This window comes from Rhamphochromis sp. 'chilingali', assembly GCF_963969265.1.
Source record: "Rhamphochromis sp. 'chilingali' genome assembly, chromosome: 5".
Classification (NCBI taxonomy): domain Eukaryota; kingdom Metazoa; phylum Chordata; class Actinopteri; order Cichliformes; family Cichlidae; genus Rhamphochromis; species Rhamphochromis sp. 'chilingali'.
The window spans coordinates 1,037,380-1,062,894 of record NC_137932.1 but is presented as its reverse complement, the minus strand read 5'-3'; the positions used below and the strand labels follow the sequence as shown (position 1 = coordinate 1,062,894).

General features: G+C 44.3%; 3 protein-coding genes across 11 annotated transcripts in view; 2 read left to right on the top strand and 1 right to left on the bottom strand.

Moving 5' to 3' along the window:
- fam49a (family with sequence similarity 49 member A) overlaps positions 1–3,300 on the top strand; it is a 32,269-nt gene extending 28,969 nt beyond the window's left edge. For 3 of the 5 annotated variants that reach the window (XM_080882633.1, XM_080882634.1, XM_080882632.1), the window contains 5 exons: positions 14–93; positions 239–365; positions 476–546; positions 1,303–1,362; positions 1,915–3,300. In XM_080882633.1, coding sequence (XP_080738759.1) covers positions 14–93; positions 239–365; positions 476–546; positions 1,303–1,362; positions 1,915–1,924 — 348 coding nt within the window. In that variant the 3' untranslated portion in view covers positions 1,925–3,300. Of the gene's footprint in view, positions 1–13; positions 94–238; positions 366–475; positions 547–1,302 lie in introns of all 5 variants that reach the window. The other 2 variants (XM_080882635.1, XM_080882636.1) reach the window with 2 other exon arrangements.
- Positions 3,301–4,622: 1,322 nt separating this feature from the next.
- On the bottom strand, positions 4,623–11,753 carry fbxo16 (F-box protein 16). 4 transcript variants are annotated; one of them, XM_080882303.1, is made up of 9 exons: positions 10,541–11,746; positions 10,268–10,391; positions 9,201–9,236; positions 8,847–9,053; positions 8,585–8,749; positions 8,192–8,460; positions 6,956–7,070; positions 6,390–6,627; positions 4,623–5,720 (listed from the first exon to the last, which is right to left on the bottom strand). In XM_080882303.1, exons 2-9 carry the CDS (start codon positions 10,361–10,363, stop codon positions 5,656–5,658), a joined length of 1,191 nt encoding a protein of 396 aa, XP_080738429.1. In that variant the 5' UTR covers positions 10,364–10,391; positions 10,541–11,746; the 3' UTR covers positions 4,623–5,655. The 4 variants fall into 4 exon arrangements, with proteins under 4 accessions (XP_080738429.1, XP_080738431.1, XP_080738430.1 ...); XM_080882305.1 differs by having other exon boundaries at positions 5,711–5,848; positions 10,541–11,748; XM_080882304.1 differs by lacking the exon at positions 4,623–5,720 and having other exon boundaries at positions 5,859–6,627; positions 8,192–8,439; positions 10,541–11,753.
- Positions 11,754–12,812: 1,059 nt separating this feature from the next.
- Positions 12,813–25,515, top strand: part of fzd3a (frizzled class receptor 3a) — a 22,416-nt gene continuing 9,713 nt past the window's right edge. For both annotated transcript variants that reach the window (XM_080882301.1, XM_080882300.1), the window contains exons 1-3: positions 12,813–12,966; positions 13,896–14,461; positions 24,931–25,127. In XM_080882301.1, the coding sequence (XP_080738427.1) occupies positions 14,261–14,461; positions 24,931–25,127 (398 nt within the window). In that variant the 5' untranslated portion in view covers positions 12,813–12,966; positions 13,896–14,260. The remainder of the gene's footprint in view (positions 12,967–13,895; positions 14,462–24,930; positions 25,128–25,515) is intronic.

Here is a 25,515-nt window from a genome sequence, read left to right as displayed (position 1 = left end):
TGACTTTGTTCAGAACAAGACGCTTCCACTGGAGAACACAACAGACTGTCTCAGCACCATGGCCAGCGTCTGTAAAGTCATGCTTGAGACGCCGTGAGTCAGTCACACACACACACACACACACACACACACACACACACACACACACACACACACACACACACACACACACACACACACACACACACACACACGTAAATCATTAAACTTTCCTGATCCTCCTCTTGTGTGCGTGCAGAGAGTATTCAAGTCGTTTCAGCAGTGAGGACACGCTCTTGTTTTGCATGAGGGTCATGGTTGGAGTCATCATTCTGTATGACCACGTCCACCCCAACGGCGCCTTCAACAAGTCCTCCAAGATAGATGTAAGACACACACACACACACACACACACACACACACACACACACACACACACACACACACACACACACAGTATTGTAAGTCATTGCTGACATCATTGATTTGTCTTCAGATGAAAGGCTGCATAAAGGTCCTGAAGGACCAGCCAGCAGACAACGTAGAAGGTCTCCTGAATGCACTCAAGTAGGTTCACAGCTCGCCTTTGGATGCCGAGTTTTCCTGTGTGGGTTTGATTCTGGTTGTATGTAAGATTCTGACTCATGCTATGGACCAATTTTGGCTGTGAAAGTTATGAGAGGTTGTACGTGTGCCTGCCGAGGTAAAGCCGAACTGTAACCATGTCCACACAGTTACCTTAAAAAACCACCTGCTGAAAGCAAATATCCGGTTGGACGTGGCCTGGTCTTTGCAAAAGGGAGCTGGCAGGTGTGTGATGTCACACTGGGTTGGTTGGTACAGGTGATAGTCTGGTGTATTTGAAGCCAGCTACCTTATCATCTAACCCAGCGTCCCCGACCAGTTTATGTCCGATGATATTTTCACAGACCGGACTTTAAGGTGTCGCGGATAAATACAACAAAATAAACCAGTACCAAAAAAAGATTTATTCATAACACCCAACAATAAAAACACTAAAAACCCATAAATTTCACACCTGAGCCTCAACTCTGGCGTCCGGATTCCCAACGAATCACGGACCGGTGCTGGCCCGGGGGTTGGGACCGCTGGTCTAAACCACAGCAGTGTGAACGTGTCTGAGGAGCACAGTTTCCTGAACCGTGGGAAGTTTCCTGACCTGATTCTCACAGAACTGTCCAAACTGCACATGTGAAAATGGCTTTTGTGTTTGTCAGCAAGAATTCCTTTGGAGCTTCTTTATGCGGCCTCGATGTTTTCATTGGTGCACTAACGTCCACTCCCACTCCTTTTTCTCCTCAGATTCACCACAAAACACCTGAATGACGAGACCACTCCGAAGAACATCCGGACGATGCTCCAGTAATATTCCTTCTCTCTTATATAAATATATATATAAATAGATATGAAGAGGATCACTGCTCTGACCTCAGATAAGATGTATATGTTTACATTATTTAAAGAGTCGATGTTAATACTTTTGTGTATTTGCATAGTGATTCCCTCCAAGTTACTGAAGCCTGCAGATCATGTACACACTGTGCAAAAAGAAAGAAGCTTCACATAATTGCCTCGAGCGGTCAGAGCACAAATGATGGTTGCCTATCAGCCTCACATGTGCTGAGCTTTGCGAGCAGCGCTCACAAATAAAGATCCCAGGCAGCAGGAAAACGTCCTTTAAAATGTACTTTTTCAATTTTCTATTTGGAACTGTGGCCATCAAACTGTTTCTCCTCAAATCCAGACAGACGCTGAAGATATTTCATCTTCGCGTGTGTCGGCTCGCGCACAATGAGACGCACAATCATTCTAATCGTTTGTGTCGCCGTGAAGGGCTGAAGACTACAGCAGGGGGCGATGTTTCACTAAGAGCACCTTGGTGTGTTCTCTCTCTTTTCTGTGTTCAAACTCCAGCAGCCTTTGAATTAAACCCACTGTGAACATGAAACCGGACTTTGCACGTCCAGTGAGATCCAGCGTGTCAAAGCTGAGGGGTGCGACTGATGAGAAGTCGGTGAAAGACGTCACCGAACCCGCCGCGTTTTACTCAGTCGTGTTTGACTTGCGTGACAATAATTGTGTGTTTTCCGTCTTCTGAGTGACTTTTAATCTGCGAGGCTTTGCTGTTGAACTTTCTTTAAAAGAAAAGCCAAAAATGTCTTTAATTTTCTGAATAAATTCTGTTTTCTTCTGTTTTCCACTTTTGTTTTTGAGTCTCTTTGAGGAAAGAATTGAGTAACATTTCTCCTGGACTGGGAGGGGAAATGTGTCCAGATTGTTTTTATATGGTTTTTGATCATGTGTAAACTCATAGTCTTCTGAGCAATTCCAAGACTCACGCCTGAGAAACTCAAATGAAACATCGGAGTGTAAGGTTGTTGTCACTGATCACGGCCTGTAGCTCGTTCTTCTGCTGTCGTTTTAGAAGAACGGTTCTCTCTGATTTTGGGGGGTTTTGTTTCGAGCCTGCTCACAGTCGGTTGGACAATCTGTGCTTTAATTTTAGTTTTAGTTCATTTGTAATGTCATCTGATCACCGGTGCATCAGGACAGCACGTCTATTATACAAAGCAATGAATCCTCGTGCACAGCAGTCAACTTTTACTTTGTTTTTGTTCAACTGCTGTACGCTCTGTTGTTTGAGCCTTTTTACAACGCGACCTAATTACAGTAATAACTGTGTCATCCACGAGTGACGATTAACCCCTGTGGTGTCTGTGGCTCATTGCGAAGCGCCACATTTGCCTTAAAAGCTGCCGCAGGCCGACACGTGTTAGGACGTAACCTGTGAAACATCCACAGTTTTACTTTATTTTGAATCCAAAAGCCATAAATACACTCCTGGTCTTTAACATTCATCCTCTGATTAGTTAACAGTAAATTAACACAGTCTTTCATATAAGTTTCTTTCTCTTGTATTTAGTAATATATATATATATACATACATTTTGGAGGCCATGTTTATATGCAACGAGTGAAAGCTCGTTTGAAGCCGGCTGTGCGTATGAGAGTGATATTTCATATCTGACTGAAGTGGATTTTTTTTATTATTATTAATAAAAAAATGACATTGTCTGTCATAATTGATGTACACGAGGCTTCCCTCTTTGCCCAACATATGCTGTGTGTTGACAAGTTGTTTTGAATACTGATCAAAATCAGTTACTTTGTCTCAAACTGACATTTACTGTTACATATTTCTGGAGTTCAGACTCACTGGTGTTAGAAATGGCTTTGCTGTGTTGTTGCATATTGACTGGGACGTGTGGACTGGATAATAAAGGTGGTACATTTCTTACACACACCGTTTGTTTTGGCGTTCTTGTGTTACAGCTGATTATAACTCAGCAATTTTAAACTGAAGTGTTTGATTGATTGATTGATTGATTGGTAATTTATTTCAACATGTGAACAATATACAAGTACATTTAGAAAAGAAATGAGAGGAAAAAAAAATATACTATACAAATTACATACAAAAAAACATTCTGATTAATTTACATGTTGAAAGGGAGTGGGAAGAAGTATACACTTATTTAATCCCACCCCTGTCCCATAAATTATCAGTGAATATTTAGTCAGCTTCCTTACTGATATAATTTGTAATAAAAATAGTGAACAGATTTCTGATATACTATAATATCACATCATGAATTTTTTGTTTGTTTGTTTTTAAATAGAGACATTCACTTAATTTAAATATTTTCCTTTTCTTTATAGATCGAGAAGATCATATTTTTATAACTCTTTTTGAACAGTTTTATGTTTGGACATTGCTTTAATTCCATATTCAGTTTGTTCCATAGTTTCACTCCATGAACAGAAACACAAAAGCCTTTTCTTGTAGTACGTACCTTCATTGTTTTGAAGTTACAAAAACCCCTTAAATTATAACTTCCTTCTTTAAAAAAAAACATACTCTGAATATTACCTGGCAGTTCTTTATTTTTTGCTTTGAATAGAATTTGTGCTGTTTGGAATTTCACTATATCGTCAATTTTCAATATTTCAGACTGCAAAAATAGTGAGTTTGTATGTTCCCTATAACCTGCATTGTGGATGATTCGAATTGCTTTCTTTTGAAAAGTAAAAAGTGAATGTAATGTGGTTTTATAGTTATTGCCCCAGACCTCTGCACAATAGCTTAAGTATGGTGAAACCAGTGAACAGTAGAGAATATGAAGTGATGTTCTGTCGAATACCTGTTTTGCCTTGTTTAGTACTGCAATGCTTCGTGATACTTTGGAATGAATATATCTTACGTGAGCTCTCCAGTTAAGTTTTTCATCTATTATTACCCCCAGAAATTTATTTTCACTGACTCTTTCAATATCGGGCAGGGATAGCTCAGTAGGTAAAGTGGTCGCCCCATGATCGGAAGGTCGGCGGTTCGAATCCACTTAACGGCTACCCTGAGGTACCCCTGAGCAAGGTACCGTCCCTACACACTGCTCCCCGGGCGCCTGCTTAGTGGGCTGCCCACTGCTTCACTGAGTGAATGGGTCAAATGCAGAGAAAAACAAGTAATTTCCCCATGGGGATCAATAAAGTATCCATTATTATTATTATTATTATTATCAACACCATTTATTTGAATCTCAGCATTTGTATTTAAACTACTATTTCCAAATAACATCAGTTTAGATTTATTCAAATTTAATGATAATTTGTTTTTATCAAGCCAGAACTTCACTTTACTTATTTCATTAGTCATATCCTCCAATAAATTCTGCAGATCATCACCAGAGCAAAAAATGTTTGTATCGTCAGCAAAGAGAACCATTTTTAATACTTTGGACACTTTACAGATGTCGTTAATGTACAAGTTGAAGAATTTTGGACCCAAAACTGACCCTTGGGGTACACCACAAGCAATGTCCATACATAAGGAGCAACCACCATTTATTTTCACAAACTGCTTTCTGTCACTTAAATAACTCCGGACCCAATCTAAAACTACCCCTCTGACACCATAACGTTCCAGTTTTCTTATTAATATATCATGATCTATAGTGTCAAATGCCTTTGTCAAGTCTATGAATAACCCATGTTCATGTTAGAAGTATTAAAACGTCTGTATATAAAATGCAGCTGTTTTGATGCTTTAAGTTTTTCAGATTTTAAAGTCTTGTTGTTTTTAAATTTGGGTAAATATTTGGACAAACGTGCGAGCTAATGAGGTCACTTTACCATTAAGTAGCTCGTCTCATTAGCATGGTGCATTTGTAATGTGCTGATCTGGGCTAGCAAAAAGTAGACTTTAAATATATTGGTGTCCATTATTATCAGCACCCGAAGACCTGCTGGAGTCATAAAATCATCAGGAAATTATTAATTGTTGTAACTAATCAAGTGCGGATAGGCTCAATTTTTTTTTTTGTAGACTCTTACAGGGTTGGGGGGGGGTTCTAAGTTAATTTGCCCATCCCGTCTGATAACACAGTACTAATACAGAAATACGTTAGAATTACTGTCTACAAATGGGTGACATTGTCTCTTTGTCATTTCTCTTGTAGAATTAAATGTCAAATATTTTTCCTAATGATCCATCTGTCTACATCTAGTCAGGGTTACACACTGCATGTGCAGAAAGATTGAAGCTCCAGGTCTTGAGGTTGCAGACTGTACTTCTGTTTTCCTCCAGGAGGGGGCGATCTACTTCTTCTCTTGCGAATGTGATGCAGACGCGGTCCAGGGCTGAACCTCAAACAGGGGTGCACCTACAGTCAGCGAATACAGTTTTTAAGACTGGTAACACCTGCACCACTTCTCACACACACTGTTCCTCCTCTGCTTCTCAGACTCTTTGCAGCTTTTGTTGGTGTCATCTTTCAGTGCTGATTGTACACTGTGGACAGGCTTAAATCAATCAAATTATATCACACCAGTACACCACAGATCAGAGCTACACACAATATAGATTCTTTAGGATTTTATAAATCCACCCCTCCCTTGATTCTGGAGTTTAAGAAACATCTGCTTAATTATTTGCTTTTTAAAAAAAACAAGATTCGTTTGTTCGCCTTCATAAACTGAAGAATCAGTTCTGAGCATTTTCCATTCTTAAGCTACATTTTATCCACTCAGTGTTTCTTCTGCTACGAAGCAGACCTCTTATGTTACGTTATATTCCACAATTGTTAGGCTAAAGCAAAACATGCCCTGTATGAGACCTAAATAACTTTTTATACAAGCGCACAAAGAGTATATTAATATTTTGCAGTACAGAGTAAATGATTAATCTCCTCTCAGCATTTGGGAGCGAAACTGCACGCAGTCACTTTCCTGCAGAAGCTTTTGAACCTACAGTTTGTCCTGTAGGGTTTCTTGTTGATGTGGAGTTACATCATACTCAGCCCAGAGGAACAGCAGGAACTGTGAAAACTTACTGGGAACGCTCCTGTGTGAACGCTGGAACGCCCTGAGCCCTTCCACACTCAGCCGAGGCACCGGCGTCCTCGCCGGCTTCGGACGGATCCCGGCGTTCCACTGGGATAAGTGGAGAAGGCGCTCAGCAGACTCCCCAGTGACGGGGTGATCAGCGATACTGTGCGATGTCCATGTGGGGTGAGTTTGTGTCTGATCATGAGGAAGACTGTGGGGTCTGCTGCTGGAGCTGAGGAACATCTGAAAGAAGAGATGTGACCTCATAGTAACACAGTCTAAGTGTGGTATGCTGTATAGTACAAACCCAGATCTTAAATAAATATACAGTAATTCCACCAAGGCCTGAATATTAGATGCAGCAGTGTCCTCTATTTCACCCTCTCCTCCACCCTTCCCTCAAACACCATCATCAGCATAATTTGCCTCCCGCTGTGCAAACGCTGTTCCATAATGCATGATGCCTGCTGGATGCAGTCTCCAGAGATTTGTCTCCGTTTATTATCTCCCTGTGATTAAGACAAGGAGGTCACAGCCATATGGCACTGATGATGAATGGGGAGTGGTTTACCAGCGATTTGGCTTTGCGTAGTTTATAATTTGCTTCAGAGAGTGTTTTCTTTTTCCCATCATCCGCCTTTGATGTGTTAGTGCAGCAGGTGGAGGCGCTGTTGTTTCTCATCTGCCTGGAGAAAGACAGCAGAGTCAGTAAAGGGGAACGATCATGCATGATAATGACATCAGTTTATCTGCAAGTGAACGCTGTGGTGAAACCGCTCAGCCCTCAGACAGTTGTGAGGCAGAAATCGCCCCACCCACCACCTGTTCAAACCTTCTGATGGGGCAGCCAATAAGATGAAAGTCAAAAACTGAGAATCATGAAAAATTACTGAAATGCAAATTAATTAATCAACTATTAAGTCCAGGCAACACCTGCTGACTCTTGCACTGCCACTCTAAGGTGAGTTGCAAAGGGTTCCTCCACGAGCTCTAAATAAATTAAAATGCCCTCCTGCAATATCCTGGTCTTTGGGTTCTCCCAGACCTGAAAAACACTGTGATGAAAGCACGGTGTGAAGAAAAACCTCTGATGCTACCCTCTCTCCACAAGCAAGTCTAAAATTTCCCGGACGAGCCCCCAAATATGACATAACCCAGCTCAAACGTTTCTAGTTCCTTTGTGGATATAATGTTGATATAATAAATATTAGTCCCCATTTGAACCATAAACAAGGACAAAGCAGTTTGTGCTTTAGAGGATGTCTACTCTATGACTGATAAGTTTCTTTCACATATTATGTCTGGTTAAAAAACACCGAGGCATTCATTGAGCTGTCAGAGCTCTATGTGTTGTTAATGTCCATCATTTATATCCATTTTGGCAGATGGCTTGGTTCTGCTGTAGGTCTCTTCCTGTTGAATGGGAACTTTTTCTCTCCACAGACGCCTGGTGCATGCTAACAGGACACTGTTTGGGATTTATAATATTTTAATGCCAAATGCACGTTCTTATAGCACTTTTCTACTCTGAGCAATCAAAGCACTTTTTCCCCACTATTCTATTTCTCTCTGCAATTTAAACACATTCATACGCCAACGGATGCACTACAGAGCATCTTAGGGTTAGTGTCGTGCCCAAGGATATTTGGCAGACTGGAGCAGACGGGGCTCAAACCACCAACCTTCCAATTAGTAGGTGACCCACTCTACCACCTGAGCTACAGCCACTGTGGGGCCGTCACTATAAAGAACCTTAAAGCCTCATTAATGCCAGACGTGATTCAGCAAATGTTCCCTGCCGTCTTACGCTCTCAGCGCCTGTTCGATGGGGTCCAGATTGTCCAGGTAGTTGAAGCGCAGTGTGTCTTTGGGACGTCTGTCAGAGTCTCTCCATGGTGGGGGTGCACCTGGCTGCTTCTCCTGTCTCAGTCTTGTGCTGGAGCTGCTTCCAGGTTGCTGCTTGGTGGATGCTGGACACTCCTCCAACCTGATGGCTGCTATTTCTGACGGCTCTTTGTGACCACGGCTTGCTGCTGCGACATCTGAAACCACAAACTGCTGCTGCGATGAAGCACCCTGGGAAAAAAGGGTCTTTTATTTTGTTTTGATTTTTGAAAGCTAGATTTTAATGTTATTTTGTGTTATCGAGTTGTTAAACAAAGGTAGGATAATTGTTTAAATCTCTTCGGGATCTCCTAACCTGCAGGACGCTCAGCCGCAGCTCCTGGACTGTCTGGATGTAGTGTCTCTTCCAGACGCCCTGTTCGAATGGTGTCGGGGAGGAGCTGAGGAGCCAGCCGAGCCTCAGACACTTGGGCATCCACAGCTGGTCCAGCTCCACAATGCTCTTCCACTGCCAGCTCACCTGCGCATGGAGGATCGAATCATTCATTTACCAGACTTCTTCACAAGAACAAGGGTCAAAACTTTACGTCACTCCCCATAAATGAATCCACGTGTACCTGGGCACATCGACAGAGGCTGCGTGGGTCCAGGAAGGAGAAGAGATACAGGGAGAGGGCTCTGGGGAGCAGGCAGGTGAAGTCTGCGGCCTGCAGGGGGAGCTGTCTGCTCACACTGAGGCTCAGGAACCTGAGCTGCTCCACTGAACAGCTCAACACCAAGTCCTGCAGCACCGCCTTCCTCTGACTGTCAGACCACCTGTCAAACTGGTAAAGACATGAAAGAATACAGCAGAAAAGCAGTGAGCACAGCATGGTTTCTAACTGCTAGCTGGATTTGTGTGGGCTTCAGCTCACGCTGGGATCACTGTAAGGGCGCATTAGGTGCTTCTTCATTCATCTGCTCACACATACCCACTTTGCTAGAAGGCTTCGTCTCTCTTCAAACACCTACAATGAGACAACAGTGACAAAGGTTAACAACTATAGTATCCAAAGTATTCAGTTTTAAAGTTTTTAGTTGTTTAATCTTTCGAGGAACTTGGTATTTATGGAAGACCAACACCGTCAAACAGAAAACAAGGAAATGAGCCAATGTCGTTCAAGCTTCCACACTAAAGCAAAGCCAGCCCGGTGTTGTTCTGACAGTGAGGGCAGTCACAGCCTGCTGCTGATCCACAAATAATCAGAAGCTCAGCTCACAAAACACTTTTAATGACAGCGCCTTTGTTTACATAATGAAGCAGGACCAGGACCAATGAAGTGACCAATGCAACCAGTACACAGATGCAAATAAATTAATGAATGCATTTCATTAAAAGGAATTTCTTTAAAATAACTATAAAGTAAAAAAACAAATATTTGCAAATTAATTTAGATATTATTGCCTGTCTAGATCATCCACGGACATTATTATGATTTCCTGCTTTGTGACTGTGTTTACTAAACACATTATATGTTAAAAAAAATTAAATCAAATTGCCGGAATAAACAGGAAGCAATAATTTAAAGAAAAATTAAAATCTAAGGCTTATTTATTTAAATAATTAGTCATTAAGAAAAATTAGCTTCATATAAACTGAATGTATGCCAATAAAGTAAATTCAATTTAGATGTAATCAAATTATTTTATTGTGGATAATTTTGGGGGGTTTCAAGAGTGCGTCAGGCAAACACCTGGTCCTGCAAGCACAGGCTGAAACAGACATAAATCTTACTGCAGCGAAGGGAACATTTAAAAAGAAGCTGAGAGTCGCTTGACTCCACTGTTAGAGCTGTTTTATGTACTCAGGTCTGTACTTTTGTGTCCCCCTTTTCTACTTCACCAGCTTTAACACAGACATTTACATTTTGTCACGTCCATCAAAAGATGTAGTTAGTTTTACTTTCTACGACACTGCTGTACATCTTATAAAAGTTACTGAAACTATTAACAGCCACCCTTTGGCTGAAGGCACAGTTTCAGTGTGAGCTGATGTGACCTTGCTGTTGGCCCGCGGGTTGTTCAGAGGAGTCCAGGTGCTCCGTTTGGTCTGCGTCTTCGAACAGCTTGCAAAAGATCTTGCTGCAAGTGCCATCACAGAGTGCGTCAACAAAGATGATGCTCTAGGATACAAAAACAGTAACTGCTACTCAGGTATGTGTTGCTTTTCCTCACATTGTGTTCATGTGTGTACATGAAGCAGGAGTGCCTAATAGTTCCATGTTTTTAAAATCCAGCCAACACTAACACCGTCCTGCGGTGTTTCACTCACCCGCAGCTCCTCAGCTCGCAGAAAGAAATCCAGCTCCAAACTCACTTTGTAGGTGCGCGCTCGGCCTTGGTGCCCACACACTTCTTTCTCCTACTTCCCCGTGGATAGTTTACTTGTTTCCATAGTAACCGTGAGTGTAGGCTCTCCTGCTTGTCACAGCCTGTGACACACATGGAGGCGGTGATGTGGGTGTCGCTGCAGAGAAAAGCAGAGTGTGCGGGCCTCCCTCGCTCTAATGATGACAAACGTGGTGCAGAAGTCCTGACACTGCAGTTACTATAAAGACCATCGCATTGGCTGACACAGCAACAGAAAAACAAAGCATTATTATTGACTGTCGCAGCAGCAGAACCAGCAGTAATAAGCCCGGACAAACGAATCTGTTTACGGAGTAATAACCAACAGTTGGTGTGTAATAAGAATCATAAACCAACAGCATCTTCAGGGCTGTGTCTGCTGTGTCCCGCAGGCCTCCAGCTCCACGCTTTCACTCCCAGCAGTCACACAAGTTTCTGATTCAAAGCCTGCTCGTTCTCGGATGGGCGGTCGCGCGCAACGAGGACAGAAAACCTGCTGCGAAGAAAAACGGAGAACTGCGTCAAGTTAGACACGCGGGAGTGTAACCGGAAACGAGCCCTGTGCCTTCAGAGTAATAGTTCACTCTTTATTGGACTGACGAAGAAACGTTTGTTTCACTGGAAAAGCAAAGACACCAAGAAGTCTTTCAAAGTCTCTCTGACGAGATTTAAAGATTCGTCCTTCTCTCCGTCTTTAAGCCGCTTAAACCTGACCTGTGACCAGTCAGCATGAAACAACACCTAACACAGCCGCTGTTTACTCTACACATAACAGACAGGACGTCAGCAAAGAAGCAGTTTTAAATATGTATTTTTAAGCACTAAGCACTAGCAACCAGTCGCAAAAGCATATTTGGTCCCAAAGGTTAAGCTGAACCTACAAACACCACCTACAGCAACACAGTTTGGCACCAAACGATCACTTTGCACCATTAAGATGATTCCCAAAGAGCTGTTAGCTGAAAACTATTACAGCAAAACCAAAAACCAGCCATATTACACAAGTTCAGAATTGTGAAATTTACTACACAAATGTCTTAATGTAAACTTAAGAGCACAACTGTTTGGCTTTAACTATGTACTAGCTGGATTATATCATTTTGAAAACTAGACATGTGGAGGACAAACAGGAAGCTGTCAGCCAAAACCATCTGCAGCAGATCCCAATATCTAAACGCCATGTCCTTAAGAAACAAGGGAAAAAATCCACCCAAGACCTGACACGGGATCTGAGAGATGCATCTGGAGCTTCAGATAATCGGTCTACTGTTCACTGACGCTTCATCAGAAATGCTTTCAGTTGAAGGGTGGCTGCCAAGAAGCCATTGTTCAGGAAGTGAAACAGGGAGAAAAGGCTGAGGTATGCCACTTCACACAAGAACTGGGATGAAAATCAATGACAACAGGTTGGATGTGAAATTCTTCGTTTCAAGTATTGGATTAATCAGTATGTCGAGGGGTCATCAGGAAAGAGGTACAAGAAGAAGTCTCTACAACCATGTTTAAAACAGTGGAGGCTCTGCCGTGGTCTGGGGCTGCTTTTCAGACAGTGCTGTTGGAGATCTTGTCAAAACTGATTGAATTATGAACACAGAAAAGCACCGTCAAGTTTTCATCCACCATGCAGTCCCAGGTGGAAAGAATCTGATTCCATTTCTTTATTTTTCAGCAAGGCGGTGATTTCAAACACACGGCCAATGCAGTAAAAACATACCTGGATAGAAACGCAAGACCTCTGTCAAACAAAATAAATAAATCTGGGTACATTCCAGGGAGGGGGGGTCATAACCCCCCTGGAAATGACGCCCTTGTTTGAATGTCCTTCAAGAAGCCTGAGAACTATTCCTGAGGATATTTAAAGAAATGACAAGAAAGCTTGACTCTGGGAGTTCAGGCTGAGTTGTAAACAAAGGTGGGCATATCAAATGTAAATCATTTAAGCACAATTTTCAACACTTTTAACTTTTATTGTTGAACTAAAAAAAGTTTTTATATTTTTGTATGTTGCAATAAATTGGGCCAACATCCGCGACTAAGGTGGCAAACAGCGTATCGCTTCTTTCACCTGTATTCAGCTCGACTAAAGCTCACTGTAGTCGTGTTTTGGCGTCCACGAAGTCGGGCGTTTGTGGAAGAGGCTTTTAATTTGATAGTCCGTAGCGGAAGCCGTTAAAAAAGTCTCGCGCACTTGTCGCTCTACGTAGAGGGGGGAGAGCGGGGGAGGAGGACGGAGGAAGAGGACAAGAGGAGGAGAGGAGGGTGCTGGTGGAGGGACATTCAGTCATTGTTACCAACTCGAGGACCGGCGAAGACCCCGCTTACTCCCCGAATTTTGCGGACAGCGTTCAGGTAAAGTTGCGTTAAATTCAGCAGGTGTTACTCGTAGACCACCGCCTCCGCTGCCGCCCGGCTCGGTGACTGAATGCACCGGTGCGGAGCGGTTACCGTGAGTCAGGATGAACTAACCGTCATCTTTTGTCTGCGCCGCGCCGCGTTCACGCTTCTCTCGGCTCAGGTCGCTCGTTTTTATTGCTGCGGGTCAGTTACAGCGGCAACCGCGACGAGCCTCCGTGTAACGCTCGGCAGTACACTCCCATGTATGAGCAGCAATTAGTGCCTGAGTCCCGGTGAGGAGCTATAGGAGGAGCCCGTTAGCGCTGACGCACAGGTAGGCTAATGGACGCGCTTGTGTCGCGTTAATAATGAAAGTTGAAGTGCGGCCGGGTTAGACACCGGCAGGTGCGACGGAGCAGAGGCCGTGTTTGACGTGTTGGTCGGGGGCAAAGGTGCGGGGCTGGGAAGGGTGTGTGCTGCAGCGATGGATAAAAATGTGCTCTATAAATAACAAATAACTTTAATAAATGACTTAAACAGTTTCTGAGCTGTGATTAGTGCAGATAACTGTAAAAATAATAATATTATTAATGGTCGGAGGTGTCTACTACCACAGCTGCTGCTATTACCACTGTTATTACTACAGAAGTACTGCGGGACGCAGAGTAAATCTCTTCAGACTTGCCCTTTAAATGCTCGCTCATTTGCTTATTTTGCAATGATCTATTGCTGTTTAATAATGCATTTAATGTGGACACTGATGGGCAGAACCCAGCCATAGTCAGTGACCTGAAAAGCAGCCGTTTGTGTGCTGCTCCGCTTACAATTAGTCCATTTTTTCAGTTAAAAGGTTTCCTTTTGGTTTGCACTTGTTGTAATTATTGGACCACTAACGTCTAACATTTACATTTACAAGCTGCTGTACTGTATTCTTCTGATTGCAGGCAGAGCATCGTTTCCACAGGGGGTCGTCGCTCATATTTCCTCCAGCATCATCGCCGTCTGTGAAGGCAGGAGACGGAGGAGTGTTTTCAGCATCTTAAAGGACCACAGCATCACCTAGGTGATGGAGGCCCTGTGACTCAGTGTAGTCATGGTGATGGATGCAGCCAACTTGGCCCTGTTGGATTACGCTGCTCAGCCCACGGTGTTTCTCTGTGATCTAACGAGGAGGAAGGGGCAAACAGATAGTCCTTAAGTCTGGTAATTTTTCCCACTTCCTGGTTAAAGCCCACGATGCTGACAGGGCTCGAGCCCTCTCCGTGAGCCGCCGTCTCCTGGGTCTTGCTTCTTTTCTCCCGTACGGATCATGGATCTCCTGTGGGTGCTTTCCGTGTCCATGCTGACCGTGTGTGTTGCTGTCCCCATGGATGCTGTGGCTGGGAGCCACAGTCTGTTCACCTGTGAGCCCATCACCCTGCGCATGTGTCAGGGGCTGCCCTACAACTCCACCTTCATGCCCAACGTCCTGAACCACTACGACCAGCAAACTGCTGCTCTCGCCATGGAGGTACGGTACATCGCTGCCATGTGATCTGAGAAAGACAAACCATCTATCTGTACACACACACACACACACACACACACACACACACACACACACACACACACACACACACACACACACACACAAATGTATATAAACTAAAGGAATGACAGTTTTTCTCTCACAGTTATGGCGCTCAAACTCTGACAGCAGCAAAATTCATGCGATTCATTAAAAAAAATTTGCTCTTCACTATATTATAATAAATTTATAATTAAAAAAATAAAAATATGTTAATATAAAATTTATCCCCCCTCCAAAAAAACAGTCACACTCACAAAAGCTATTAAATTAAAATAAAGGATAATAGAATATAACTGAATATATATTATGCAATATGTAAAAACTGTACAAAAAAGAAATATGTATGTTTTTAACACAGTTTATATATTTTTAAATGTTATATTTTATTTCTAGATTTCTCATGAAGCCGCGCTGCCACAGTGTCGGATACGCTAACTTTGGATTTGGTCACAAATGCCTTTAATAGTTTTAATGTTTTTCAACATTTAAAATGAGTTTACATTTTGAAATAGACATTTAAAAATGCTTAAAAACATTTTGTAATTGACAGTGTAACAGCGGTGAGCAAAGCTGCTGTTAAAAAGGCTTAAATCCCGTCAAGAATTTGCACAAAAAGCAATAATTAGATTTATATGTGAAATGTTACGGCACATGAACAGTGTTATTATTCTTGTAATCAGATCTGCCGGCCGGCTGCAGCTGTTCTAGACTCCAAACTAAACAGAGCTGTGATAACTGCCTCACACAGTATATGAAAGAGTGTCATGGAGGATTTCATATATGAGCTTCAGTGATTGTTGGATCGATCACATCGATCAGCCCACAGCATGAAACAGTCTCTCAGCTGAGAAGCTTCTTTCCCACATTTTCAGTCCAGACGCTTTTCTTTCCGAGGCGACGACGACCTGGATCACTGATCGCTTCACACACAGCTGAAATTGTGCGCTTCAGAGTTTTTAGCTAACAGAGCTGCCTGGATGTAGCGAGCCACAGGTGATGCTTGCTGTAAATTCCCTGTGTGTTCACCTGTACTCGTACCTGCACAGCCCTACGTCACATGGGCGCTGTTGGGTTAAAGTGATTTGAACGTTTGCGTTCTTGTTCTCTCGCTGCTCCTTCGTTCTTCTAAAGATGAAATTGGAACCTTTTTGGGATCGATGAGTGTCTCACACACCACAGTTACTCTGTGTTGGCTTCAGCCTTTTAGTTCTTCATTTAATGAAGTTGTGTTACTGCTGTGAAAGGGACGGGGTCTGTTAAACAGGTTTGGATCTGAGCCGTGTGATGTTTGTGAGTCCGGTCACTCATGTTAGCCTTCAGAGCCCGTTGGGCTTCCAGTCAGCGTCCACAGTGCTGATAATCTGCCTCCGTTCCTCGGTCGTTTCTCTGCGTTCTGACGCAACGTTTTGAGAGCAGATTCACATGTCTGTCATACATGTGAAATGAGTGATTTGGTGTGCGTGGCACACTTTCTGCTCCCGTGGACACGAGCAGCTCGTTAGGTGTCAGCATGAACAGCTGTGTGTTTGCTGAGGAGGTGCCAGCCTACTTAAATGTGGCCCATCTAGCTGCTGAGGCTGCAGCGTGTTACCAAAACATTAAGCAGACAATGAAGGTTTCGTTTGTGTCCCTTTGGGCCCTGAGAACAGAGGATTATTAAAACGCCAGCGACTTAACAGGGCGTGGTGTCCTGAGATGGGTTTGAACCGCACATATGGCCTGTTGACAGATGAGAGCGATTAACCACGACATGTAGTCAGCTGCTGTTTTATATAACAGGCTTTGAGCAGCGAGCTAACGAGTCAGGCTTTAAGGAAACACAGCTTCATTGTTTTGGGTTGTGATTTCAGCCTCGTGGATAATCCACAGACTGACCATCCACAGCATCTCACTGTTGTCATGGCTGCTAAAAGATGGAGCACGGAGCAGATGCATCGCTTCATTAAGTTAATCCCGTCCTTTATGGCGGCCGATCCCTTGTGAAGTTCTGTCTGTCTAGTAATTACGGGCCAAACTGCTGTGTTGGCTCGGCGCTCTGCCGGCCTGTGTTTAGTTTATCGATGCCCCGCGTCACGCGCTCTTTGCTCCCTCTCTCTGCGTCACTTTAACCCTTCAACCTCGCCCGGCCCCACCCTGCCCGGCGTAGCGGATGTGCAGCACTCTGCCGACCATCTGTGCATCTGCGCCCGCCCCGGTTCACGGTGCTGTGTGTAGACGCGCTGAGGAGAGGTGGAGGTTACGTAACTGTAACGGGCCGGCTGTGCGCGGCGTCACAGCTGTGGTCTCGTTCGACCTCATGTTTGGAAAAGATGAAACTGGTCCCATGACCGTGCGCTCGTACCAGCACCGTTCTCGCTGTGCAGCGGTGCTTTCAAACGTGTTTCGAGGTTTCTGACGGTCGTTATTCACGTCTTCATTTCTCTGACTGATTAAATGTTACCAGCTGCATGTTGTTTGAGGCCAGGTTAGCTTTTTACGCCTGATCAGTGGGTGTGTGTCGCAGTGAGGCGAGAGAGGCGCTTCTGGTTTAGACGGTGTTCACTTTGATTGGTCATGGCTTCACAATTAAGTCTCTTTTAGTGCTTGTTTGGGTTTGGAAAACACACGGAAACCCAACAGGTTCCAACACCACGGAGCCCAGTCTTGGCTCTTGTTTCCCAGATAACTCGCCCCAGATCCAGCTCATGGGAGAATTCAAAGCCTGTGAGACGTCGAGGGCAGCCAAATGAGAATTGACAGTTGATTTTAAAGAGAATTAGGTCCGCTGAATGGGCGTGATAAGGATGATGAATGCCTCGCACCGTGGAGAAACTGGGAGTTGGATGAGAACCAACGCCTGCCGTTCTTACAGTTTCTGTTCAAACCCCCTGAAGAGTCTTTGTGGTTCCCTTTTCATGTCTTGCTTTTTAAGTATTTTTTTGTTCAAGATTTTAGTGTTTTAGGAAAGTAGGACAATTTGTCACGATCTCATGAGCTCCAAACCGATAGAGACAAACTGAAAATGCACTTTAATGACTCTTCTTTGGTGTGTCAGGTCTGTGCAGCTTTTCACAGACAGAATTTTCTGTTTTGCACATTTAGTATTTTATTTTCTACAGCTGTGAGCAGAATGTAACACAAACCACACAATTTGTTAAAATGGATTTTAATGTTCCCGTGTTCATCCTCGCTCGATCCGTCACCGCTGACCGCCGTATGACCTCGCAGCTGAAGTGGGACGGTGGCCTCGGGGCTCGGGAATCGGCTATTTCTGTGTCACAATGACACTGTGCCACAGTCGCATAGCATAACTGAGAGCGTGGCGGATTTGACTGGCACCACAAAAAGAGAGAAAGGACTGGGCCCAAATCCCCGCATTTAGAGATGCTGCACACTGATGAATATGAAGCAGTGTGGGCCCATCACAGGAAATCAATTACGCTGCTATGAACCATCCTCGGCCTGCAGAGCAGATGGCGTGTGGTTCACCGCTCGGTGATGATCATATTACTTTTCTTTGGTTAAGGTCGTTTATAAGTCCTACTCTTCTGCATTTATGCATCGTTTCTAATGCTCTAGAAGTTTCTCCAACCTGCTGCAGTCTGGTTGGAGGCACTTTCCAGATCGCAGCTCCAGAGGAGAAGGACGAGCGTCAGGCTCAAACTGGAGGACTTGGATCTTTTGTTAGGAGAAGATTTTCTCTAGAAAGAAGCTGAATGATACTGAGGACTCAACAAAACCAAAGAATGTCAAAATAAGATTCAGTTTCAGTTTTATTTGTCATATGCAAGTTAGCACAGGGTCAACATTGCAATGAAATGTGTTTGACGAGCAGCAGTCACTCAGCAGCATGATACAGTAGGAGAAAATATAATAAAATAAAATAATAAAGAAAATAGAAAAATAGTAAGGAGCAAAATATTAGAGAGACGTGGTAAAAGAGAAAAGATGACTAAATATACATGTATCTATAAATATAAATATATGTACACTAGTGATTAAATAAGAAAATCTTGAAAAGAAATATGACGGGAGGGCAGATGGGACATTGAATGAATGAACAATGATGAACAAATGCTAAAACGAGCGCCCAGATATTCTTATTATAACAGTGAAACATCAGTTTATGGCAAATGCAGCTCCTTTTGGAGGGTTTCTCTTATATTTAGCAGAAGCTTTCAAGCAGATAAGGGATGGAGCCATGGCAGTGGCTTTCACAATCATGTCATGTGACCGTCACGGCAAGGCCAGATGGACCACGCAACGGTCAGGGCCGACTGAAGATGTTAATTGCATTAGATGGATAACTGGGCTTGTTTACGTGAATCCAAAGCATCAAGATTAGGAGTCAGTGCGTTGGGGAAATGTGCTGACTACAAATTAGACACACGAGCTTTTTCTAGGTTATCATAACCTTTGTTTTGTCACGTCTTTTGGGTTATTGCTTGTCGAATGAAGGGTCCACAGCTGCACAAAGAATAATCAGCGGCCGGCTCTGAATCTCAGACTCACTCGTTTCCTCCTCAGATCAGCCTGTTGTCTCAGGTTTACAAGTGCAGATAAACTGTGTCGTGTTACAGACGGAAGAATAACCCAGATACTCCACCCCGCTCTGCCTGAATGGATGTGTAAGGGAGAGCTAAGGTGTGTGTGTGTGTGTGTGTGTGTGTGTGTGTGTGTGTGTGTGTGTGTGTGTGTGTGTGTGTGTGTGTGTTAAACAGAGTACTTTTTTGTGCATTCTGGCACATTTTAACAGGCTTATTATGTTAGTAAAGATGTATCCCAGCTGATCACACACACACAGACACACACACACACACAGTTACACACACACACAGTCACACACACACACACACACACACACACACAGTTACACATACACACAGTCACACACACACACACACACACACAGTTACACATACACACAGTCACACACACACACACACACACACACACACACACACACAGTTACACATACACACAGTCACACACACACACACACACAACATGGTCTGATAAACCCAGCGTGACCTGGCCTATAAAAGAGCCTCTTGTTTTATTTAATGTCCAACACCGTGTTTATTGGCAGTGGAGTGAATAAGAAGCACAGCAACCTCTCACTGTGTGTGTGTGTGTGACTGTGTGTGTGTGTGTGTGTGTGACTGTGTGTGTGTGTGTGTGTCTGTGTGTGTGTAACTGTGTGTGTGTGTGTGTAACTGTGTGTGTGTGTGTAACTGTGTGTGTGTGTGTGTGTGTGTGTAACTGTGTGTGTGTAACTGTGTGTGTGTGTGTAACTGTGTGTGTGTGTGTGTGTGTAACTCTGTGTGTGTGTGTGTGTGTGTGTGTGTGTGTGTGTGTGTGTGTGTGTGTGTGTGTGTGTGTGTGTGTGTGTGTGTGTAACTGTGTGTGTGTGTGTGTGTGTGTGTGTCTGTGTGTGTGTGTTCTCAAACTGTCTTAGGAGTGAACGACTCTGCCCGTTCGTCCTCTCTCGCTCACCCGGTCTCTCACCCTCCTCCCCCACCTCTTTTGTCCTCCCCCTCCCCCTACACAGGACTCACCCGTTGCCCAGGAAACGGTCCCAATTGTGCCGTTAACAAAAGGAGCAGAGGCTTTCTCGCCTCGCGGGAGGTGGTCCCCTCCGCCCTGCACCCTGACCTCCTCGAGCCCCGCTCTCCTCCCTCTTCGTCCTCCTCCTCCTCCTCCACTCCGGTGATGCATCACTCGTCACCATGGCGCTGAGCTTTGAAATTTGGAGAATTGGAATGGCAGCAGAGGAGAAAGGGGGATAAAGAGTGAGGATAAGGGGGGGAGATGGGAAGAGAGGTGACTAGGAGATATTTTTTTAAAGGGCAAATCAACAAGAACCAGTCGTCCACAGTGGGCGTCACTGTCAGCGATTCATCAGTCACACCATCTCAGCCTTTAACCTCCTGAGACCTGAACTCTTCCACAGCAACATTTTTAATTTCTCTTTCATATTTGGGCTGATTGGGACCTGATGAACGTAAAAACAAAGAATCACCAGATTTATTATTTTACCTGATTTTTGTTTCTAAGAACAGTGACAGCCACATGTGAGGACATTTTTAATTTAGATAAAACAGAGGCAACGGCAATGAAAACCATTAGGCATACAAGGCTGTATTCATAATTAATACATTAATCTTAGATAACTTTCATCTTAATCTGATTCAAAACATGCTGGATAGTGTCCATGCTGCAGAGGTGAAGCTGAGGTCACGGCTGTTTGTCCCGGTTCTTCAAAGGCTGCTACGTTTAAGATTAGAAATATGCAAATATGCACTTTCACTACACCGTCCCAGGAAGCACGATTATTAGAGATGTTGCTCCTGTTCTTCGCCTCAGTTTGATGTGAGATGTGGTTATTTACTGTGAAAGCAAGCAGTCAGCGACACTCACAGAAGCTGTGCCTGCCTCGCTGTTACGGACGCACCGTACCAGCTGAGACGGTCCGACCCCGCTGACTGATCATCATGCTGACTCATAACAAATGTGTTTCGGAGAGTCAACAGAGTTTTTTTTAAGAAGGAGGAGATTTGTTTTTCTGAGCAGGTACACAACAAGACAACAGAATAACAATAGATTTTAGGCCCGATGGTTGTTATGGAGATAACGAAGGTTCGTTTTCTTAGAAAATTCAGAGCAGAAACCATCAGATTTAAAAACATGAGGAATATCCTGCTACCATTATGTTTTTAAATGTGTCAAAGAGGAAAAACAGTGACAGTGTTGCTAAATTTTAAAAGAACATTTTGGGTTCCTTGTGATCTTTTCTTGCATCCGTATGCGGGACAGAGCTGGCTCAGTCCTATTGGACGTGTCACAGATCTCACTGAGCGAGTTTTCAGCGTTACTGCAGCTCTGTTAGAATTACTCACAACTAGGGCTGGGCGATATGGCCTAAAATTCATATCGCAATATAATTTCAAGCATGTGCGGTAACGATATATATCGCGATATATTCTTTTCTTCTGTATAACATATTTTCCACACTTAAAATCCTTTAATATTCTCAAAAATCGAGAGTGGGCCTTATGTATGAATTCTGGTCGTGCTTACTGACCTCGAACCGATTTGGGCAGAAATCTGTTAAAAATGTTTTAGTACAGCTTTGTAAGCCGTACTGTTTGATGGATGGTCAGAGCATTACGGCTGCCGTAGGGAGGAGCTTCGCGGAGTAATCTGGGTCCAAAACTCCGTCTCTTCAGGTCCCAAAGTCAAACGAACACAGAGTTAAAAACGGTCTAAATTCTTTCATCTTTAATTAAATAATCAGCGTTGCTGCTTTATCGGGTGTAACAATTAAGTTTAACATCCAGGCATCCATGAAAACAGAAGTTATTAAATTTAACGGAGTTAGAAGTTAGCAGGAAGTTAGCTCGCTAGTTTCCACTTAAACATGATATAGCATGTTCTGACTGAGAGATTTCTGAAACTAATTCAAACGTACAGCTCTGCTGTCACTTCCAACATAAATGAAGACAGAAAACTAAACAGCAGTGGCGTTTGCAGGGTTACTGAAGTTGGACTACCTGGTATATAATGATGTGCTACGTGATTGCTAGCGACACAGCTATGTTAGCATAACATTAGCACAGTGAAGCTGGAGGATGAACGCCAACTTTTTTTCCACTCGATAAAAGTCATTAATGAATCGATATTACGGAAGTGGAGGAAGCGCAGTTTTTGGCTTTCCCCATATTTCAACAGTGCTTCATTTCTTTGCTATGACTGTCGGCATAATTTGCAGATGATAATGGTTGTAGCTGCTGCGATGCTTTTGACCAAAACAGGCGCAGCTTGATGACATCATCAACATGCGCTATCGCGATAGAGCATTTTCCTGAGTCGTAAACTGTGCAGCAGATCAGCCTCTTATATCTGCATCTATCCCCTCATTGGCTGTTTGTTGGCCTTGTTTTGGACTCCCAGAATGCACCATTTTTCGGCGACTGGCAGACACGTCTCCTCTGTGTGTGTTTCTAGAAGGACACATTATTCCACATTTTCAGAGATCAAAAATCCCATAACAAACTGCCATGAATCCATAATGACTGCAGCAGCAGCAGGATGGAAGCTGAGGTTACATTAGCATACCGCCAGCATCCACACAGTTGTGTGTTACACGCTCTATTCTCCTTACATCGCTGACTCTGGGGAGGAAAGCTGCACGACGAGCTTCTGGCCAGTGGTTCACCAGCTGTTTCTGCTGTGGCCACTAACACTAAACCCTGTGGAGAGTGTGATTGTGTGGGCAGAGCTGTGACCGGCCATATGTACCATCCACTGGCTCAGTCCTGCTCTCAGTGGCTCACATGATGGGTCGACTGTCATAAAGAGGCTAAATGGACACGCGAGGAGTTGCGGGAGGGTTAAAAGGGCAGGAGGGGGGGACAAGGATGGAAGAGCACAAAAATAGAAAAATGAGAAAAATGGCGAGATGATAGGAGGACAGATGAATGTGTTTTTTCTTTAGTAGATCATCCTGGTAGCCTGTATAGGGATTCGGCTTTGGCCCTTGGCGTCTCCCTTTGTAGCGCCGTCCTGTGTGGTACATCGTGTTCTATGGAGCGCAGCAGTAGCCCATGGGAATCAAACGGGAGAGAAAGAGCGAAGATGCAAACTCACTTGTGTTGCATTAGATCACGTTTGAGTGGTTTAGCCGTGTTTACAGGGCATCGCTGATGAAGTAATAGATGTCACAGGACTGCTCGCTGGCAGCGGCACGCAACGCGAGTCACAGGAGGGCCGATTGCAGCAGTAGCGCCCGTTTCCCTCTCGTGGAGGCCGCTACATTCAGGATTTTCTGCTGTTCTTCCTCCAGAGAATAGCCAGCCTCCCTGTTGTACCTGACTATAGCTGTAACACGATCACCAGGAAGCGCTGCAGCCGATAGTAAAAGTATCTGTAAGAGGTAACCGGCCACGCAGCTTCAGTGCACACGGGGGCCAGAGCTACATGTCAGTGATGATCTGTGAGGACCATTCATGGTTGCATCGCGTTTGAAGCACTTGTTTTCACGCTGGCTCATAGCGTGCACGAGTGCTCGTGTCATTACACGGTGGAGCTCGTGAAACGTGATGACTCCACCATCGGCTGGATGGTTGAGCTCAGTTACGACGGGCGATGCTCTCAGAGAGCGTATGCTGTGCTGAGCTGCGACTCGACCATAAATCTGTGTCATCGTGCCGTCTATCGCTGAGCCCACGCAGCGCAAAGCCATCAACGCCAGGAAGAGCGATATGAACAAGGCGCTGACAAAAGCTGCACGGACGTGGGTGCTTTGTGCTTTGAGGGGCGAACACCCACTCGAATCCTTTTACAGAAGCACGTCAAATGTGTGTGGCAGGCGAGCAGGAGACGGCGCTGTGTTGCAGACATACGGTGGGAACGGTGTTTAAATCTGATTGCAGTTAAGGTGACAAAGTCCTGCGTCATCATTGCTTCTCTGAAAGATTTATCCCCAAACAGCCGGATTTGGACATGTCGCATTTTTATTGCTGTGTTTGCTAATCGGTGACGGACAGAGACGCTGAGCCGACACACAGCTGTTCAGTTTTGTGCCATTTTCTAAAATCTGAAATCTAAAATCTGAAATCTGTTACATTTGTAACGCCAACAAGATTCTGATTGGTGCACACACACACACATGCACACACACACATGCACACTCGCACACGCACACACAGGACGTGGCGTTCTTTGCACTTTATTTAACGTTGTTGAAGCTGCATTGATTGGTTAAACATTAATATTCATTCCTCTAATAAACCCCTCCCCTCCCTGTTCCTGTCTGTCACATACAACTGTCTTTAAAATCTGGGGGAGGGCAGTGTGTGTGTGCGCGTGTGTGTGTGTGTGCGCGTGTGTGTGTGTGTGTTAGTGATTGACTTGGGTGTGGCTCCTTCTGTAACACACACAAACACATAAAAACTGCAAACCACAGTGTGTTTGGCTCACACACATGCATGGAAACTTCTATTTGCATATTAGCAGCAGGACCACGGATGCTTCCTGCACCCACTGTGTGTTGGCACAGTTCATGTGTGTGAGAGCATCATTGTGTCGGTCTGTGGGTGTGTGAACGTGAAGATAATACACTTCCTTGTGTTCGTGTAAGCACGATGCCCCAGTGTGTCAGTCAGTCACAGCGTGGTCCACCCTGCAACACAAAGGCCCTGTGTGCGTGCGTGTGTGCATGTGTGTGTGTCTCCTGTCTGGAGATTGTGGGATGAATAAAGGGGCAGCAGGATCATGATTGGGGTGGATTATTAGTTAAGGGGCCGGAGTTGTTTTTATGGACTCAGGTGCTCGGCTGGTGTCTTCGTGCCCTCTGTGCCTCACGTTCTGAATGTGGAGTGATGCTCACGCTCCACTGGCGTGTTTCTTCTTTCTGTCTCCACCTGCAGCCTTTCCATCCCATGGTGAACCTGCAGTGCTCCCCGGAGCTCAGGATGTTCCTGTGTGCGCTCTACGCCCCGGTTTGTACCGAGTACGGCCGGGTCACGCTGCCGTGTCGCCGCCTCTGTCTGCAGGCCAAGAGCGACTGCTACAAGCTGATGGACATGTTCGGTGTGAGCTGGCCAGAGGAGATGAACTGCAACAGGTTGGTGCAGCAGCAGCAGCTCTGCTGGAGCAACGAGGCCAGCAAACATCCTTAAAATGATTTATTTTCATTATAAAGTTTTGTGACTGATCTGATGGTAGAGTCAGCGTTCTGCACTTGTAGCTTCACCTTTGAAGCTTTTATGTTTCCCCGAGGAGGAGTTTGCTAACATGTGACTGTGTCCTTGTTTGTTCGTAGTTTAAGGACAGTTTTTACTTCTTGCAGTTGCATTTATGCTTCAGTAATCAAATGTTTTATTTCCTGTATTTTCTTCTGTGGAAAAATCCGATTGGTTTGTTTTTGTTGAACACAGCTGACGTGGGAACAACAAAAACACAAAACATTTAAACCTGGTTTTCCAAACACACAAGTTTAAAAAATATTGATA

Bases quoted from the DNA above. Each gene is read 5' to 3' on its own strand.
- fbxo16 (XM_080882302.1), bottom strand. From the start codon at position 10,363: ATGGCACTTGCAGCAAGATCTTTTGCAAGCTGTTCGAAGACGCAGACC. The intron at 9,054-9,200 runs GTATGTGTGAGC...TGTCTTTACCAG, and splicing joins GAAGCCTTCTAGCAAAGTGG to TTTGACAGGTGGTCTGACAG. The intron at 8,750-8,846 runs GTACACGTGGAT...CTCCATGCGCAG, and splicing joins GCCTCTGTCGATGTGCCCAG to GTGAGCTGGCAGTGGAAGAG.